The sequence below is a fragment of the Chionomys nivalis genome, chromosome 22, assembly GCF_950005125.1.
Source record: "Chionomys nivalis chromosome 22, mChiNiv1.1, whole genome shotgun sequence".
NCBI classification, from domain to species: Eukaryota; Metazoa; Chordata; class Mammalia; order Rodentia; family Cricetidae; genus Chionomys; species Chionomys nivalis.
In genome coordinates this window covers 13069763-13087623 of record NC_080107.1, presented here as the reverse complement: position 1 = coordinate 13087623, position 17861 = coordinate 13069763, and the positions used below count along the sequence as shown (strand labels likewise).

General features: G+C 37.8%; 1 protein-coding gene across 6 annotated transcripts in view; it reads left to right on the top strand.

The window, feature by feature from the left end:
• The window catches only part of Ubr3 (ubiquitin protein ligase E3 component n-recognin 3), a 135754-nt gene that overhangs the window by 18424 nt on the left and 99469 nt on the right, over positions 1-17861 (top strand). For 4 of the 6 annotated variants that reach the window (XM_057754676.1, XM_057754675.1, XM_057754674.1 and 1 more), the window contains exons 2-7: positions 3359-3498; positions 7126-7284; positions 9366-9509; positions 10059-10108; positions 15579-15645; positions 17119-17249. In XM_057754676.1, the coding sequence (XP_057610659.1) occupies positions 3359-3498; positions 7126-7284; positions 9366-9509; positions 10059-10108; positions 15579-15645; positions 17119-17249 (691 nt within the window). The remainder of the gene's footprint in view (positions 1-3358; positions 3499-7125; positions 7285-9365; positions 9510-10058; positions 10109-15578; positions 15646-17118; positions 17250-17861) is intronic. The other 2 variants (XM_057754673.1, XM_057754677.1) reach the window with 1 other exon arrangement.

Genomic DNA, 17861 nt, shown 5'->3' with positions numbered 1-17861 from the left:
CTGAGCCCATATGTACATTGCTAATTTACGGAGTCTTGTTTTCTTGGTGTCCTCCACCCTGTCTGACTTTTATGCTCTTTTCACTTCCACTTCCACAGGTTCCCGGAGCTCTGGGAGGGATTTGATGGAATACCTATAAAACGGTGCCTTGCTTTGCCATCGTTAGAGAAGCTGCTTCCTGCAGCTGGGAACAAATAGAGAGGCCATAGCTAGACATTATGCAGAGAGTGAGAGACCGCAGAACATTCATCCTAAATGGGGATATCTACACATGCGAAAAGGAATGTCTCCCCCAAATAATTTCTTTGTCATTAAATATCCATGAACATATTCTGGGATCACAATGCCATTGTCATAGCTAATAAAATTCACTGTAGTGAATTAGGTTAATCAGATCACCTTGGTTGTTCACACATTTTATCTGATTACTTGATCTCTCAAACCCATTAGACTAGAGTAGCCTTTTTACCTGCTTGATGCCTCTGACACCGACAGCTTGCAGAGAAACTGAAACCAATTTTCCTACATATAATGTCCCATTCTAAGTTTGTTCGTTTTCTTGAGGTGTCATTTAACTAGTTCCTTCATTTTGCATACTTCTCGTAGGAGTTGGCCCTTGAGGTTGGTGCTGGTCACTTTACTTTCTGTGTTCATGCTGTGCGCTTCATATGCATTGCAGTGCCCCTTCTTTCACTCCAGGATACCAAGACCAGTACGGTTATAGTTTAATTCCGTAGTGGGGGTGTTTTCCCTTGAGCTTTCTCTTAACAAATACCTTCTATGAGTGGGTCAGAGATGGAGAGAGAGAGAGACTGAGAGGGGGGGAGATGGCGGGAGGGGGAGGGAGGGAGAGGGGGAGAGGGAGGAAGAGAGAGAGAGACTGAGAGAGGGGGAGAGACAGACTGAGAGAGGGGGAGAGGACGGGAGAGAGGGAGGGAGAGGGGGAGAGGGAGGGAGAGGGGGAGAGACAGACAGAGGGAGAGAGGGAGGGAGAGGGGGAAAGACAGACTGAGAGAGGGGGGAGAAGGCAGGAGAGGGGGAGAGACAGACTGAGAGAGGGGGAGAGGGAGGGAGGGGGGAAGAGGGAGGGAGAAGGGAGGAGGGAAAGAGAGGGAGGGAGGGAAAGAAGGAGAGGGGGAGAGACAGACTGAGAGGGGGGAGAGGGAGGGAGAGGGGGAGAGGGCAAGAAGGAGAGGGGAGGAGGGAAAGAGAGGGAGACAGAGAGAGGATTATTAGAGCATAACAAAATCTACAGATACTGCAAAATAATTTTCACATTACTGTTTTTTTTGTTTGAAAATTACTTTGTTAGAGAACCAGAGCATCTTTTCATATATTTACTAAAAAGTACTTCTTTTGCTAATTTTGATATCATGTCCTGATTTTGCTATTGTTTTCTTTTTTCCATTTTAAAGAGTTTCTAATTATAGTAATTATCTGCTTTACATATTGTATTTTTCCAGTTACTCTGTATAGAAGCTAAATCTTACCAGACAGGCTTTCTATACTCCAAGATAATGAAGAATATTATTTTATTTCAGATTTTTTGTATATAATTTTTAATGTTAATGGTATATACTTTGTGTTGTTTAAGGTAGGGGTAGAATTTATTTTCTGTGTTTAATAATCAGTTTTGACCTAAAAGAGTTTATTACATGGGGTAGAGAGAGCTCAACAGCTAAGAGTTTACCTTGTTTTTGCAAAGGATGCCAGTTTGGTTCTTAGCACCTACATTGGATGCTCACAAACTGCTGCAACTCAAGCCTCAGGGGATCTGATGCCTTTGGCTTCTGCGGGCACCTGTGCTCTTGTGTACACACACACAGTTGATATAAGAATCTTTTTTTCTTTTTGGTTTTTCGAGACAGGGTTTCTCTGTGGTTTTGGAGCCTGTCCTGGAACTAGCTCTTGTAGACCAGACTGGTCTCGAACTCACAGAGATCCACCTGCCTCTGCCTCCCGAGTGCTGGGATTAAAGGCGTGCGCCACCACCGCCTGGCTTTGATATAAGAATCTTATAAGTCAGCTGCGTGGTGGTGGTGCACGCCTTTAATCCCAGCGCTTAGGAGACAGAGGCAGGTGGATCTCTGTGAGTTCGAGGCTAGCTTGGTCTATAGAGTGAAGTCCAGGACAGCCAGGGCTACACAGTAAAACCCTGTCTTGAAAAGCAAAACAAAACCAATAACCAACCAAACAAAAATCTTTTAAGTCTTTTCACCATATTGGGTTGTTATGCTGTGTTAGTCGTATGTTAAACCCATGAATTTGCATATCCTTATCCTAGACTCAGTTGTAGTCTATGTTATTAAATTACCATAGAATTTTGGTTAAAATAGTTTGTACTGTGTTTTATAGATCAGCTTGTTGTCATTATTTCTTGCAAATGTTACTGTCACTTTTCACACATCGACTCTTTCACATGATAGAATTAGTTTTGATTGATTCCATTGCACTTTAAATTTAATGACATTTAAGTGTAGAAGAATTTCTGTGTTTTATGAAATAAAATCATTCTTCTACTTAAGAGTGCTGTTTTGTATTCAGATCATTAATCTTTGCTTTTCTTTTTTAAAGCCAAAATAGCTTTTGTATTATTCCTATTAAGTTTATTTTTAGACATTTTATATGTTTAATTAGTAATTTTATGTTTGATAGCAAACTAACTTATTTGTGATGATTTGGATTGTGAATATTTGTCTTTGTTGCTCAATGTACTAGTCATTTTTTCCAATAATGGAGATTAACTAGAGTATATATGGTTGAATGTATAAACTTTTAAAATAAACTTCAATTACTTATATCACTGACTAATTCATTGAGGTAGGAATGGAAAATGTAAATACTTCAGATAACTACCAAGTTGTGCTTACAGGTTTATATATATTTTTTTACTTTATGACTTTTGAGGCAGGATTTCTCTGTGTAACAGCCCTGGCTGTCCTGGAACTCACTTTGTAGACCAGGCTGGCCTCGAACTCAAAGAGATCCGTCTGCCTCTGCCTCCTGAGTGCATACTTACAGGTTTATAAAGGATAGAAATAATGAAATAGCTCTTGGAAGTAATATATTACAGTCAGAAATGTAAAACTATGGTGATTTTCTTTTTGTGTTCTGTTTGGGAAATGGCTGTTATGGTCTTTCTCAGAAAGAGTCTCTATGGGTGCCACTTTTAATTTAAAGGCCTACTAAAGCTGTATTCGTTTAGCTTGGTGCTTTAAAAATCACAAAGAAGGATTATTCTGGCTTTAATATTTGCTTGTATTTTTTATTAATATTATAAATAGAAGTAAGAATTTTGCCTGGCTAGACATTGTTATTATTTTTCCCTTTTTCTCAGTTCCTTTTTTCCTCATTACAGGTTTTGCAGAAGACATCAGATTAAATCAAGTTCAAATATTCCCTGTGTCCCCAAAGACTTATTGATGATGTCTGAATTTGTTCTTCCAAGATTTATTTTTTGTCTTATTCAGTACTTAAGAGAAGGCTATAATGAACCAGGTATGTTTTAATATGTTCATTGAAATACTCTTAAATGATCACATCATAGAATTTTAGCACTAATAATAAAGTGAAAATATAAAGCGATTAAAATTTTATATTTATATTTTATATTTTTAACAATGTGTGTATTTGTGTGTGTGGTCATTGTGTGTTTTAGTGCATGTGAGTGCAGGTGCCTAGGGAGGCCGGAGGTGTCAGATCTCTTAAAGCTTAAGTTTTAGGCAATTGTAAGCCTTCAGATGTGGATGCTGAGAATCGAACTCAGGTCCTCTGTAGGAGCGGCACATGCTTTGAACCACTGAGCCATTTCTTCAGCTCAAGATAGAATCGTTTTTAATATTTTGTTGCTGCTTTTTTGAGACAGGTTTCTCCCATGTAACCACCCTGACTATACTGGAGCTTGTTCTATAGATCATACTGGCCTCAAACTCAGAAATTTATCTGCCTCCACCTCCCGAGTGTTAGGATTAAAGATGTGCACCACCACTGTCCAGATTTATTTAAACGTTTTCAATACTTAAAAAAAATTAAATATAAGCCGGGCGATGCGCACGCCTTTAATCCCAGCACTCGGGAGGCAGAGGCAGGCGGATCTCTGTGAGTTCGAGACCAGCCTGGTCTACAGAGCTAGTTCCAGGACAGGCTCCAAAGCCACAGAGAAACCCTGTCTCGAAAAACCAAAAAAAAAAAAAAAAATTAAATATAGTATATAAAATAAAGGGCTTCATGATGGCATTTTTATACATTATATTTTATTGTAAATAACCTTTTTTGCCCCTTTCTGCACTGTCTTCTGCTGTGCCTTATGCTCCTTTGCTTAACATTTTTAAAGTAATGACTATGAAAAATAGAAAAATAATGGTATGTACAACTTTATAGATACATTATAGGAGGCATAGTTTGGTACTTTTGCCTCTAAATAGTGATTTGCAATTATATTATGATTGAGCAAAATTATATAGTTTGAATTTGATAAATTTTTAGATAATAAATTGCCATTGTTTTCCTCCCTGAGATATTTTCTATAACAACTTATGATAGACTGAAATTGTTTGCTTTCATATTACTGTATCAGTGCTAAGTGTGCATTAAGTTAGTGCTTAAAAAGAGGAAAAACACTCAACTTACACTTGCTGTATTAAGATTTTGTCATAATCTTGAGTAATGTGCTTTAAATGGTTGATTTAGGCACATATTAGAGTTCGTTGTAAGACATCATGAATTAGAGATGATAGTGGATAGAAAAAATTTATTAGCTTTTTATAATGTCTTCTGCAGTTCTAACGATAGTGACTTTTTATCCTGTGGTACCACTTTCTATATTATTTTTCTATGTTTTAAACAATTTAATCTGTAAATCTTATATTCAGTTTGAAGTGAGGATATGGCATACATTTCTGTCTTCTAGCCTTATTCTTTTTTTTTTTTTTTTTTTTTTTGGTTTTTCGAGACAGGGTTTCTCTGTGGCTGTGGAGCCTGTCCTGGAACTAGCTCTGTAGACCAGGCTGGTCTCGAACTCACAGAGATCCGCCTGCCTCTGCCTCCCAAGTGCTGGGATTAAAGGCGTGCGCCACCACCGCCCGGCCTAGCCTTATTCTTAAATAGGAATAGTAGATCTGTTTATTTTTATTTTATTTTTACTTTTTTGAGGTGGATCTTGCTCTGTATTTCTGTCTGACTGGAAGCTCACTGTGTAGAGTGACCTCAGATTTGTGGTTCTCCTTTACTGCTGTCTCCTGGGGGCTGGGATCGCAGGTGTACATCACCATGGCATTCTATAATCTCCTTACCATTCCTGAGCATCTCTGTTGTGAGCAAGCCATTACACTCCCTTAATTGTGTTTTAAGCAACAACGTAGAATTATTTTTGAAGTACTTTTCTCAGAATATGTATCTTAAAATACAGAAAAATATTGCTTTGATTTAGTCCCAGACTGCTATCTCTTCAGAGTGAGGAACCTGCAGATGCTAGACAAACTATTTTCAAAGTTGTTTTCTGCATTATTTCTCGTGAACTTGCTAAGCTTTTTGGAAATTTGCATTTTGTATCACAGGCATTCTATTTTTAAAAAATATTTATTTTGTGAGAATTTTAAAATTTACAATTACTTTAAAGAATATTCACACAGAAGCATCTTACTTTTCCTTCGGTGACATTCAGTGTTAAAAAGGTAGGTACCTCAAGTACAGCGTATATCCATGATAGTTATACGCTACTGTTATCTGATTTATTTATTTATTTAGAGACTAGGTCTCACTATGTAGTCTGGCTCACCTGGCTCTCTGTGTAGACCAGGCTGGTCTTGAACTCAGAGATTACCTGCCTCTGCCTTCAGAGTGTTGGGACTAAAGGTGTGTGCTACCACACCTGGCTTTTTACTTCATTATTATTCTCTTTTTTTTTTTTTTTTTTTTTTTTTTTTTTTTTTTTTTTTTTTTTTTTTTTTGGAGACAGGGTTTCTCTGTGTAACAGCCCTAGCTGTCCTGGAACTAGCTCTGTAGACCATGCTGGCCTTTAACTGATGGAGCTAGATCCGCCTGGCTCTGCCTCCCAATTGCTGGGATTAAAGGCATGTGCAACCACCGCCCAGCCCCTTTTTGTTTTGTTTTGTTTTAATCTGAAAATATGAAGAAACTAGCGGAAGCATTTTTATCTAAGGATGAGTTTCATGAACATACATTCATTAAGTTTTCTTCTCTTGTTTAACATTAATTTCTTAGACAAACAATCAAAAAAAGAAAAAGAAAAGAAAAAAAACCCTCCCAAAAACCTAAACAAAACCCCAAAAGCTGTGTTTGTTTGTGACCACACTATAAATTCAAGATAATAGAAACTCTTGGATTCACAGACGTCTTATGGATTCATAGTTGCTTTAGATTCTTTTTCTTTTCTTTCTTTTTTTTTAAAGATTTATTTATTTATTATGTATACAGTATTCTCAGTAGTCTGTCTGCATATATGCCTGCAGGCCAGAAGAGGGCACCAGATCTCATTACAGATGGTTGTGAGTCACCGTGTAGTTGCTGGGAATTGAACTCAGGACCTTTGGAAGAGCAGGCAGTGCTCTTAACCACCAAGCCATCTCTCCAGCCCCTGGGTTCTTTTTTTTTTTTTTAAAAAGATTTATTTATTTATTACGTATACAGTATTCTCAGTATTCTGCTTGCATGTATACCTGCAGGACAGAAGAGGGCACCAGATCTCGTTACGGATGGTTGTGAGCCACCATGTGGTTGCTGGGGATTGAACACAGGACCTTTGGAAGAGCAAGCAATGCACTTAACCGCTGAGCCATCTTTCCAGCCCGGGTTCTTTTTCTCTACCCCTAAAATGTCTATTAGATGTCAGAGCCCCTGGAAACTAAAGCAATATCAGTTCTACATCTCCTGTGTTCCCATGTAAGTCACTGGGAACTTTGGAACCCGTTCTGGAACTAACTCTTATAGACCAGGATGGCCTCAAACTCACAGAGATCCGCCTGCCTCCTGCCTCCTGAGTGTTGGGATTAAAGGCATGTGCCACCATGGTCCAGCTTTTTAAATTATTCTTAATTATATAATTATGTAAATATATATACATACACATATATAACATATGTGTCATAAAAAACTCTTTCTTTTTAGCAGCTGATGTGCCGTCAGAAAAAGATCTTAACAAAGTCCTGCAGCTTTTGGAGCCTCAAATTTCCTTTTTAGAAGACCTGACTAAAATGGGAGGAGCAATGAGGTCTGTTCTTACTCAGGTGTTAACAAACCAGCAAAACTACAAAGATCTGACTTCTGGTAAGTGAAACGGTAGGAGAAGTTTACAACCTACTTATTTGTTGTAATAAAAAGTAGCATCTTTTAGAATTTAAAAGTGAAGTTAATATTTTTCATAGACTTCTAAAGCTTGAAATTATTAAGGAAACTTATAGATGAACAAACTGAACTTCAGAAAAATTACGTGGCCTTTTAAAGACTTCTCAACCAGTGTCTTCATTAGGTCTGATGACACTTGAGAGAGTTCAGCTCAGGTTGCTGGTCGCTGACAGCGCCTTTACCTGCTGAGCCATCTCACCAGACTAGAATATCAGTTCCTTGTTGTTGGGGAGGGGACATGCTAATACCTCACTAAGAAGGCAATGTTTATTCTAAGTAAAATCTCACAGCAGAAGTCATGAGCTAGAGGGTCATGGAATTGGGTGGTAAAGGGGTTAGATCCCAGGAAGATGTTCTAGTGTTTGTCATAAGTAACATGCAACAGGACAAAAGACGAGGCAACTTTTGAAAGTATAGCAAAAAAGGTAGTACACACTGTAGACTCTTGGGAAAAGGAATAGTGTGAGTCTCATGATTGTTCTGGGAGACTTCCTGACTGTACACGATGGCCCTGAAGCAGATCATGGTGGTCCTGCTGAGTTAAAAAGATGCACAAATCGATCATCATATTGGTCTGCTGAAGCTGGTGGAAACTGGAATTTTGGGGGCAGAATACCAAGGAGTGATGGGCAGAGTTTTGGAGAACCAGTGAATATTCACTGTGATACTACCCTAGGCCTTTTTTTGTTTTTGTTTTTTCCTTTTTAGATTTACTTACTTTATATGTGTGAGTATTTCACATGCATGTGTGTATGTGAACCACTTGCATGTCTGGCATCTGTGGAGGTCATCAGATCCCCCAGAACCACAGTTGGAGAACTAGGCTTTAAGTTCAACACACTGAACTCCTGTGTGATTACATAGTAAGCAGTGTTCAGAGCTCAAGTAAGACACAAACCACCTAAGAGTTGGCAAATGCCATGGAATTAGACTTTTATATAGGGAATAAGTTTTCCTTAAGTCTCTGAATTACTACTCATTTCTTTCACTATTTTTTCATTTTCCACAATATATTAAAAAAAAAAACAAGAAGTAAAACAGCAATAATTAGTAGATTGAAATGCCTGAATGAAAGTTCTAAGATTAACTGTGGAACCTAAATGTTTTCATACTTGTGGAGAGAAATTGTTCAGTGGTGCTTCAATATAATTTATACTTTTCCTTCCTTCCTTCTTTGATGTAGGGTTTCTTTTTTGTTTTTCATTTTTCAAGACAGAGTTTCTTTTTGTAGCCTTGGCTATCCTGGAACTAACTTTGTAGTCCCGGCCGGCCTCAAAATCAGAGATCTGCCTACCTCTGCCTCCCAAGTTCTGGGATTAAAGGCATGTGCTACTGTCTGGCTATAAATTATACTTTTAGTTTCTTAAATGTGGTAAGATTGGAAAAAATAAGAATCAAATGTAATTTTTTTTTAATATTTATTTATTTATTTATTATGTATATAATATTCTGTCTGTGTGTATGTCTGCAGGCCAGAAGAGGGCACCAGACCTCATTACAGATGGCTGTGAGCCACCATGTGGTTGCTGGGAATTGAACTCAGGACCTTTGGAAGGGCAGGCAATGCTCTTAACCACTGAGCCATCTCTCCAGCCCTCAAATGTAATTTTATTTGCAATATTTGAAAATTTCTACTGAAGCTTTATCTCCTCAGGAAAGCCTTTCTGAGCACTCTTCTCTGGATAAGTCTTGCATGGTTGGTGTCCTAACGCCACAGATGCTCAGGTCACCTGCAGAAGTCTGCTTAGCAATTGTCATTGTAGCATTTTCTTTTGCCTTTCTTTACCACTAATTTATAACAGTATTTCATTCCTGTTATAAACTGTTGCTCATTTGGAATTGTCAATGCCACGCATAAGCACAAAATATTATATGAAACAAATTTTATGTTTATTGTAGTTTTCTCTTCCATTAAAATATTTACTCATGTGTATTCACAGGATGACTATTTAGATTTTGAGTGGATTATTTTCTTCTGACTCTAACTTTATTTTAAATATTAGGTCTTGGAGAAAATGCTTGTGCAAAGAAAAGTCATGAGAAGTACCTCGTAGCTTTGAAGAGCTCTGGACTCACATATCCTGAGGACAAGCTTGTATATGGGGTGCAGGAGCCGTCTGCTGGTGCTAGCGCTCTGTTAGTTCAAGGTATGTCTAAATATTTAATTTGAACCGTAGCGACATTATTTTATTAAAACAGAAAGTTCCTCAAACTTTCCTCACGATTGAACAAATTTATTTTGAGCTTTAACAGTATCATTCTTTATATTAGAATCAAGAAATAATTGATTGGCCTTTCCTTTCTGCTGAAGGGGTGGTGGAATATCCAGACCATGAAGAATCTTTACTTTTTTGCTTTCCTTAAATGCGAGTTGTTGAGTGTTTAGCGCTGTGGCTCTGATGTGTGAGAGAAGTGCAGTAGTTGCTACTTAGTCGTTACCAGCTTAGTGTTAGCAGTCGTGGCTCAGACCTGAAAAGCAAGCTCCTTTGGAAGTACCACCTGTAGTTGTTAAATTTAGGATTTCACTGGGATTTTTCTATTCAAGTTCCAGCCTCTTAGATAACACTTTAAAGTTATCCTTGAACCCTGCCAAGGTAATGTTTAGAATGTGGTGTTTTCCCTCATAGAAAGTTCTGACATTTTCATATCTCAGAATAATTTTCAAGATGGCCGACCTCTTTTTCTTCCACCCAAAGGTCTCGCAGGTGCTCCGGGAGCACTGGGACAGGCTGAGTCTTCAGATGAGGTAAGTTTACATTTTAAAACATTTTAGAAATAGAATTTTAAGTGAGCTATAAAGATTTGTAGTTTGGGGATGGGTAGACTACTCAGTGGACAGAGTGTTCACAGTGCAAGCACGAAGGCCTGAGTCTGGATTTAAACACCCGAGCTCGGTGTGCGCTTGTGCCTGTGGCCCTAGTGCTCGGAGCTGGGGAGAGGACAGGAGGTGGCCACCAGCCTAGGCAAAATGGAGGGTTCCAGGTTCAGTGAGAGCCCCTCTCCCAAAAAATATAGAAGAAATTGATAGAGGCAGGTACCCATTGTTGATTCTGGCCTTTGGAAGTACAGGCAGGAGCACACACCTGCACACAACATGCATACATCTGGCTCCCCCAACTCAAAATTAACTTAAAATTAAGGTAGGATTTATGAAGACAACAACAACAACAACAAAGGTTTATGTTGTTATTCAGTGTAAGTTCCTTGTGCATCTAGAGACATTCTGAAGCCCAAGAGTAGCTCTGGGATCACAGTTACTTTGTGACAGGACAAAGGATTACAATAGATTGTTACTTTTCATATGTAGAATGAAAAATTTAAAGCATTTACTTAGATAGCTGGACAAGACGGCATATCACTGTAATCCTAGTCGTAAAACCTGTTGTGGTGGCTCATGCCTGTGATCCCATCATTTGAAGGTAGAGGCAGGAGGTTCAGTTTAGAGTCATCCTTAGCTACATCTCAAGTTTGAGACCAGCCTGGGATATATGAATTGAAGATTAGTCTGTCTGGGTTCCTTGAGACCTTGTCTCACATGGTAACAAGACAAAACAAAACAAGGAACTGAAGGTGTTGCTGAGGAGTAGACTGCTCGCCCAGCGTTTGAAGGCTCCAGGTTTCATCTTCAGTACCTAGTACACATGCACACACACACGCACACACACACACACCCCTGAAACCAGCATGGTAACATATGCCTATTCCTAGTGTTGACAAGATTAATGCAGGTAGATTGAGTTTAAGGCCATTCTGGGTTAAAAGAATAAAGAAAATATTTGTATTAATTTTTTTCTAATTAATGAACCCAAAGTAGGTTTCATAAGACGTTTTTACAAATGTGCACATCATTACACTCGCTCGTCGTTTCCCTCGCTCCTTCTACCAGCTTTTCTCTCCTCTCTCTTCTACTGCTGGCAATTCTACTTTATTTTCCTGAGTTGAATTTAATTTCTGGGCATGTAGAAAGTCAGCTTTTGAAAGAGGCATTTTTTTCTCTAACGAGGAAAGAAGTAACTTTGCTTTAAACTCTTAGAATTTCATCTGCAACGACACAGTGTCTTCTGGCTGCGTGCTGGAATGACACCCTTTGAGAGAGAGTACCACTTTATTTTTCCCCAAAAGATTTATTTATTTAGTATACAGTGTTCTGCCTGTGTGTCTGCCTGCATGCCAGAAAAGGACATCAGATCTCGTTATGGGTGGTTGTGAGCCTTTTCTGGCATGCAGACAGTTCATTTTTCATTTTTCCAGGGTGGCATACAATTCATCCTAAAAAGTATAAAGACTACCATTACCTATGACTAGTCAGTGAAAGATTTTAGTGGTTATTTCAGGGAATGCCTAGAGCTTTTTCAATGACTCACTTTTGCCATTTGGAAATTTCACTAAGGCTTTTAAAACCTTCTGCCTCCACCTCCTTCCTTTTTCCCTTTTTCTTTTACTGTAAGTACCGTAGCAAATTTGCTTTAGTGTTCATATTGAAATTTAGTGAGGCCTGATGATAGGCATTCCTACACTTTTACTCTGCAGACCCACAGATTAGCAAGCCAGCCCTTTCATTATTTTCGTCTGCTAATTCAACAAATTATAAGTAAACAGTGATAGGGTGAGAAGAGAACAGCTACATTTTAATTGCCCTATTCTTAGAGCAATGAAAAAAAGGTGTTTTAAAGGCTAGGCCTGTAGCTAGTAGGGCAGCTGTTCAGCAACACATTGCCCTGGGTTGATCTACAACATATGCAGAATAACAAAACTAGAATTTTGAATTGGAAGAGATATCTAATTTAACTTTCGGTTTTAAGATGAAACAACAGAGTTGAGGAATGGCTCGGTGTTAAAAGCACCGCTCTTCATGAGGGTCCGAATCTGGTTCCCACACCCACCTGTAACTCTAGCTCCAGTGGTTCTGAATCTGACACCCTATTCTGGTCTCTGAGAGCACCCACACGTGGCATACCTACATACATGTAGATAAAATATTTAAATAAAAGAAATAGACTTGAAACTGCAATAGTAGCAAGATTTATTTCTATCTTGGAGTTTTATTTGAATGAGTATATATATTGCAATCCACTTAATTTTGATCCTGTGAGTGTGTCAGGTCCTTATCTCTGTTGTCCCCAGAGTAACAGAACGTTGTGAACTCAACAGTGCTATTTATATACATGACATTTTTCATAATATCACTTCTTGTTTCTTTCTTGTGTAACTCTTCTGAAATAACAGAAAATGTTGTTTGTGCTATATGGAACCAAAAATAAAATCAAGAACACATCAGATTTTTATGAAATATTTTAAAATTTAATATACATACTTTTAAAACTTGTGACTATCAGATAGACAATCTAGTTCACTAGAAAGTCATCATCAGTCTGATCTGTGAGTGGGACTAGTTATAATTAGATGCTTCTGAGAGGGAAGGAAGTGTGTTGTACGGTAAGGCATTTTCCTCCATTTTAGTCATGATCTTGTTATGTAACCCAGGCTGTTTAGGCTTTTGATACTCCCGCCGTGGCCTTCTGAGTACCGGGATTACAGGTGTGCATCATCATTCAGCATACAGATAGCTTCTTACAGGAAGTTTAGATAGACCAAGGTCCATAGCAATGTCTGTGTGAACACTTTGAGGTACAAATGAAATAAAACTCTTTTCTCTCATAAAACTATGACCATCTGAATGTCCAATTTAAAGAAATGGAAGAATAGGGGCAAAAAGAAAGGAAAAGCAAAAAGGAAATGTTTGCTTTCAGCCTGCCATCATTGTTATTAGTTTTGCTTATTCATGACTATTCTTTTCCTTTACAAACTTAAATAGTTGAAAATAATCATTAGCAAAATGTTTAAGTATTTTTGTAGACATTATTTGAATATTCTTGCTGCTATTCAGTGCTGAATCATAGTTAGAAAAAAAATCTCTTAGTTCTGCATCAAAGGAAACTGGAACCTTTCCAGCTTTGTTTTAAGAAAATTAGTTAGCATGTACTTGCTCTCAGCTCAGGACCCCTCCCCCAGGAGACCTGCAGCTTTTCCTTTATTTATTTATTCATTTATTTATTTATTTATTTATTTATTTATTTATTTATTTATTTATTTATTTTTCTATTTTGGGTCTGGCTTTTACAGAGCTCTGGCCTCTGTTACTGGGGTCTGCACTTGTTAGCTGTTTCATTCTATTGTACAGTCTCAAGCATCCTCTGAGACAGCCGAAATCATCCCATGATATTTTCTTTGCATACAAATGAGTTTTTGTATCAATTAGAGTTATCTACTTCTTTGGCTATGAAGTTGAATAGGTTCTGAGTACTTTCCCTAATTAATCCATTTTATTTGTAAAGTTTTTCACAAACGTGTGCATTATAAGTGAGCAGAAATTGCTTTTATTCTTGAATGTTTTTCCAAAGCATATTATTATGTTTTACAATGTCAATTCCAGCTTCTAGTATGTTATGCTTATTTCAGAATTCGATCCCTCCCTTTTCCCTTTTTGTATGTGCATATGTCTTGGTTTGCTTTCTGTCCTGTGATAAACACAATTACCACAAAGTTATGAGAGGAAATAGTTTATTTGGCTGACACATTCTGATCACAGTCATTGAAGGAAGCCAGAGCAGGAACTGAAACAGAGACCATGGAGGAATGCTGCTTCCTAGCTTTGCTCCACATGGGTTGCTTAACTGCTGTTTGTATACAATGCAGGACTACCAGCCCAAGGCATGTCACTGTCCTCAGTGGGCACTGCCGTATCAGTCATTAAGAAAATACCCTGCAGAGTTGCCTACAGATTAGTCTGATAGAGGCAATTCCTCAATTGATACTATTTCCCAGAAAACTCTAGTTTATGTCAAATTGGCAAAACATAGTATAGTATGTGTGCTCATGCACGTGTGTACATATTTGTGTGTGTGTGTATGTGTGCAAGCACATGTGGGGGTACATGTGTGCATGTACCTGTGCTTGAATTTGATATTGGGATCATCTTCCATCATTCTCCCACCTTATCCAGGGTTTCTATGTTAAATGAGTTTAGTCTTGATAGCCAGCTTGCTTTAAGAATTCTGTCTCCTACACCAGAAAGCTGGAATTACAGCAGGCTACACATCCATTTGGCATTTACATAGTTTCTGGGTGTCTGAACTCTGGTTGGTCCTCATATATGGTGAACACTTAAACCACTCAGTTATCTCCTCAGCCCCTCCTTTCTTTTGCCTTTCTTTCCTTCCTTCCTTTCTCTTCCTCTCCTCCTTCCTTTTTTGACGATTTCTCTGTCTCCAGAGTGCTGGGATTAAAGGCATGTACCACCCAGCACCCCCACTTCTTAGTTTTTGAGACAGTATCTCTTGTATCCTAGGTTAGCCTCGAATTTGTTTTGTTGCCAAAGATAACCTTGAAGTCGTGATCCCTCTGCCTCTACCTCCCAAGGCTGATTTTATGTGCCACCATGCCTAGTTTATGTGGTGGGAGGGATTGAATTTAGGGTGTTGTTCATGGTAGGCAATTCTCTACCAACTGAACAAATTCCTCAATATTGGAATTTGATTTTTTAAAAAAAATTAGTATTACATTAATTTATACACACATACTATATATATGTATATATATTAATTTACACACACATACTATATATATATGTATATATGCAAGGTGGTGTACATGCCAGGGTGTGTCTGTGGAGATCAGAGGTCAAATTACTGGATTAGGTTCTCTTCTATCATGTGGGTCCTGAAGATCGCAATGTGTCAGTCTTGATAGAAAGTGACTCTATCCACTGAACCATCTCTCTGGTCTTTAATTTGAATTTCTGAGCCCATTTCGTGGCATACTCAACGAAGTCTTTCTTTCCTGTTTGCTTTGTTCCGTCTTTTTCTTTTCTTCCTGCTTATGGTAAATTCCATTATTCCTTTAGCTTCCTTGTGCCTTAATGTTGTGTGTATTCTAACAAAATTTTTATTTTAGCATTTTGGAATGCTTAAGAGTCTTTCCGTATAGGTACAGATTACAGATATTTGCATTTTAATAGTAAGGATATTTTACTATGAATTTCAATAAAGTTGCATTAAAACACTTGTAGTTACATAGAAATGAATTATGTTGGTTAATAGCATGTAAGAGTATATATGTTACATTTATTTATTTATTTCCTTAGCTGTATGTTACATTTATATAAAACATACACTTATGAGCATGGCTATGGGTAATGTTGACTTTGTTTCTTCCAGGAGGACCAGGATGGGGGTCAAGGCTTGGGCAAGAGAAAGAGAGTAAAGCTAAGCAGTGGAACCAAAGGTATTTATATTTTGCCCCCTTTTTCTTTTCCTTTTTTTCTTTTTCTTTTTTTTTTTTTTTTGGTTTTTCGAGACAGGGTTTCTCTGTGGCTTTGGAGCCTGTCCTGGAACTAGCTCTTGTAGACCAGGCTGGTCTCGAACTCACAGAGATCCGCCTGCCTCTGCCTCCCGAGTGCTGGGATTAAAGGCGTGCGCCACCATTGCCCGGCTCCTTTTTTTTTTTTTTTTTGAGATAGGGTTTTACTATATAATCTAGACTAACCTTGACACTACTGTGTGTCCATGTTGATCTTAAACTCAACAACCTTTTTGACTTAGCCTCTTAAATTTTACTGATGACAGCTGTGTGCCACTACACCTGGTTATATTCTGTTTTTTTCTTTAAAAATGATAAAAAACAAACAAAACATTTAATCTTTAGGAATCCCAGCTACATAGTGAGACCCAAGACCCTGGGTTTATTTAAACTTAAATAAATTTAAAATGTAGTTAACTTTGAATTTTATGTTCAGTAATATTTAGTTTTAGCTTTAGATTGTTTTAAATTTGTACCATGACATTATTCTTGTTAGGAAATGGCAGTTCTGAAAACTTGGGGGCAGTTTCTGGTTTATTATTTTCTGTGTATGTGTGTGCTCAGTGCTTGCTGAGGCGAGAAGAGGGAGGGCATAGGACCTCTTGAAACTGCAATTACAGACAGTTGTGAATTGCCATGTGGGGGTTGGGGATTGAACCTGCGTCTTTGGGAGGACAGTCAGTGCTTCTAACTGCTGAGCCTTTATTTTTTTTTTTTTAATTGGTCATTTGAGACAGGATCTCACTGTGCAGTAGTCTTGGTTGTCCTTGAGGTCTGTGTACATTCAAACTGACCTTGAACTCACAAAGAGCCACATTCTTCCCCTCTTCCCTAATACTGGAAAAAAAGGCTTTTGCTACTATTGCTACCATGCTTTTTAAATTTTGAAAAACTTTGAAATTTTTTCATAGAGTTTTCTATTTATGTGCTCAATTTCAGATTTTGTAGCATTTCATGTTTTGGATTAGTAATGTCAAGTCCAAAATTTGAAGCAGTGAAATTTTAGAAGGCTATATTTAAGAACAAGTACTATATCTCAGTGTGGTGGCCCACGTCTGTAATCCCAGCGCTCAGGAGGCAGAGGCAGGTGGATCTCTTGAGTTTGAGGCCAACCTGGTATACAGAGCGAGTTCCAGGACAAGGACTGTTTACACAGAGAAACCAAAAACCAAAACCAAACCAAACCAAACAACCAGAAAGACAAATAATACTTAATTTTGAATAATTGCTTTATATTAAGATTTTAGGATGAACTGTGTTATTTGTGTCCCGTGGAAGTTGTGTTCATTGGAGTGCACTGCTGGAAGGGACCTGAATTGGAGGTTCTGTCAGGTGTGTGATAAAGGTTAAATGAGATGAGCAACTTCATTAGTGATAAATTTTCTCTTTTTTATGCAGATCAATCCATAATGGATGTTTTGAAACATAAAAGTTTTTTAGAAGAACTATTGTTTTGGACAATAAAGTATGAGTTCCCTCAGAAGATGGTAACTTTCTTACTCAATATGCTTCCAGATCAAGAGTATAAGGTATCCATTTATTTCTTCCTTTTGGAACTTTGGTTTCATTTTTTTTTTGTCCTTAAATCTTTTTCTTTTGATGCATTCCTGAGCCGAGGCTCATTATAGTATAACTGCAAGGATATAATACAAAGGGGCATTGGTTGTTCTCTTGTTCAAGTCTGCTCAGGATCCACAGACTCCAGCTCTCCCTCAAAGGAGCACTACTCAGCAAAATTCCAAAGCATTGCCATTTTTAAATTTAAGTTTTAAGACAATTAAAACACTATGGTTTAAAAATAATAAAATTTTACTTACTATTGCATATCACTTTTTTGAAAAATTATCTTTGTTCTGTGATTTTTACAACAATAAAATCTAAAGTCTTAGCTAAAACCACCTGAGTAATATTACTAAACAAATGAGTTTTGGGGTCTAACCAAGTGGAGCTAGGTGTGAAGGGAATGATGGGAGATAAACAATAATAAAATAATTCAGGAAGCAAGTAGTATGTAAAATGTCAAGTCCTGTGTAGAACAATGACAAGGTACTATGAGACCATGTAATGGGGTGACTGAGTTTAGATTATGGACTTAGCATAGGTTAGTAGTTGCTGGTTACATTGTTAATGGGAGAATAGTT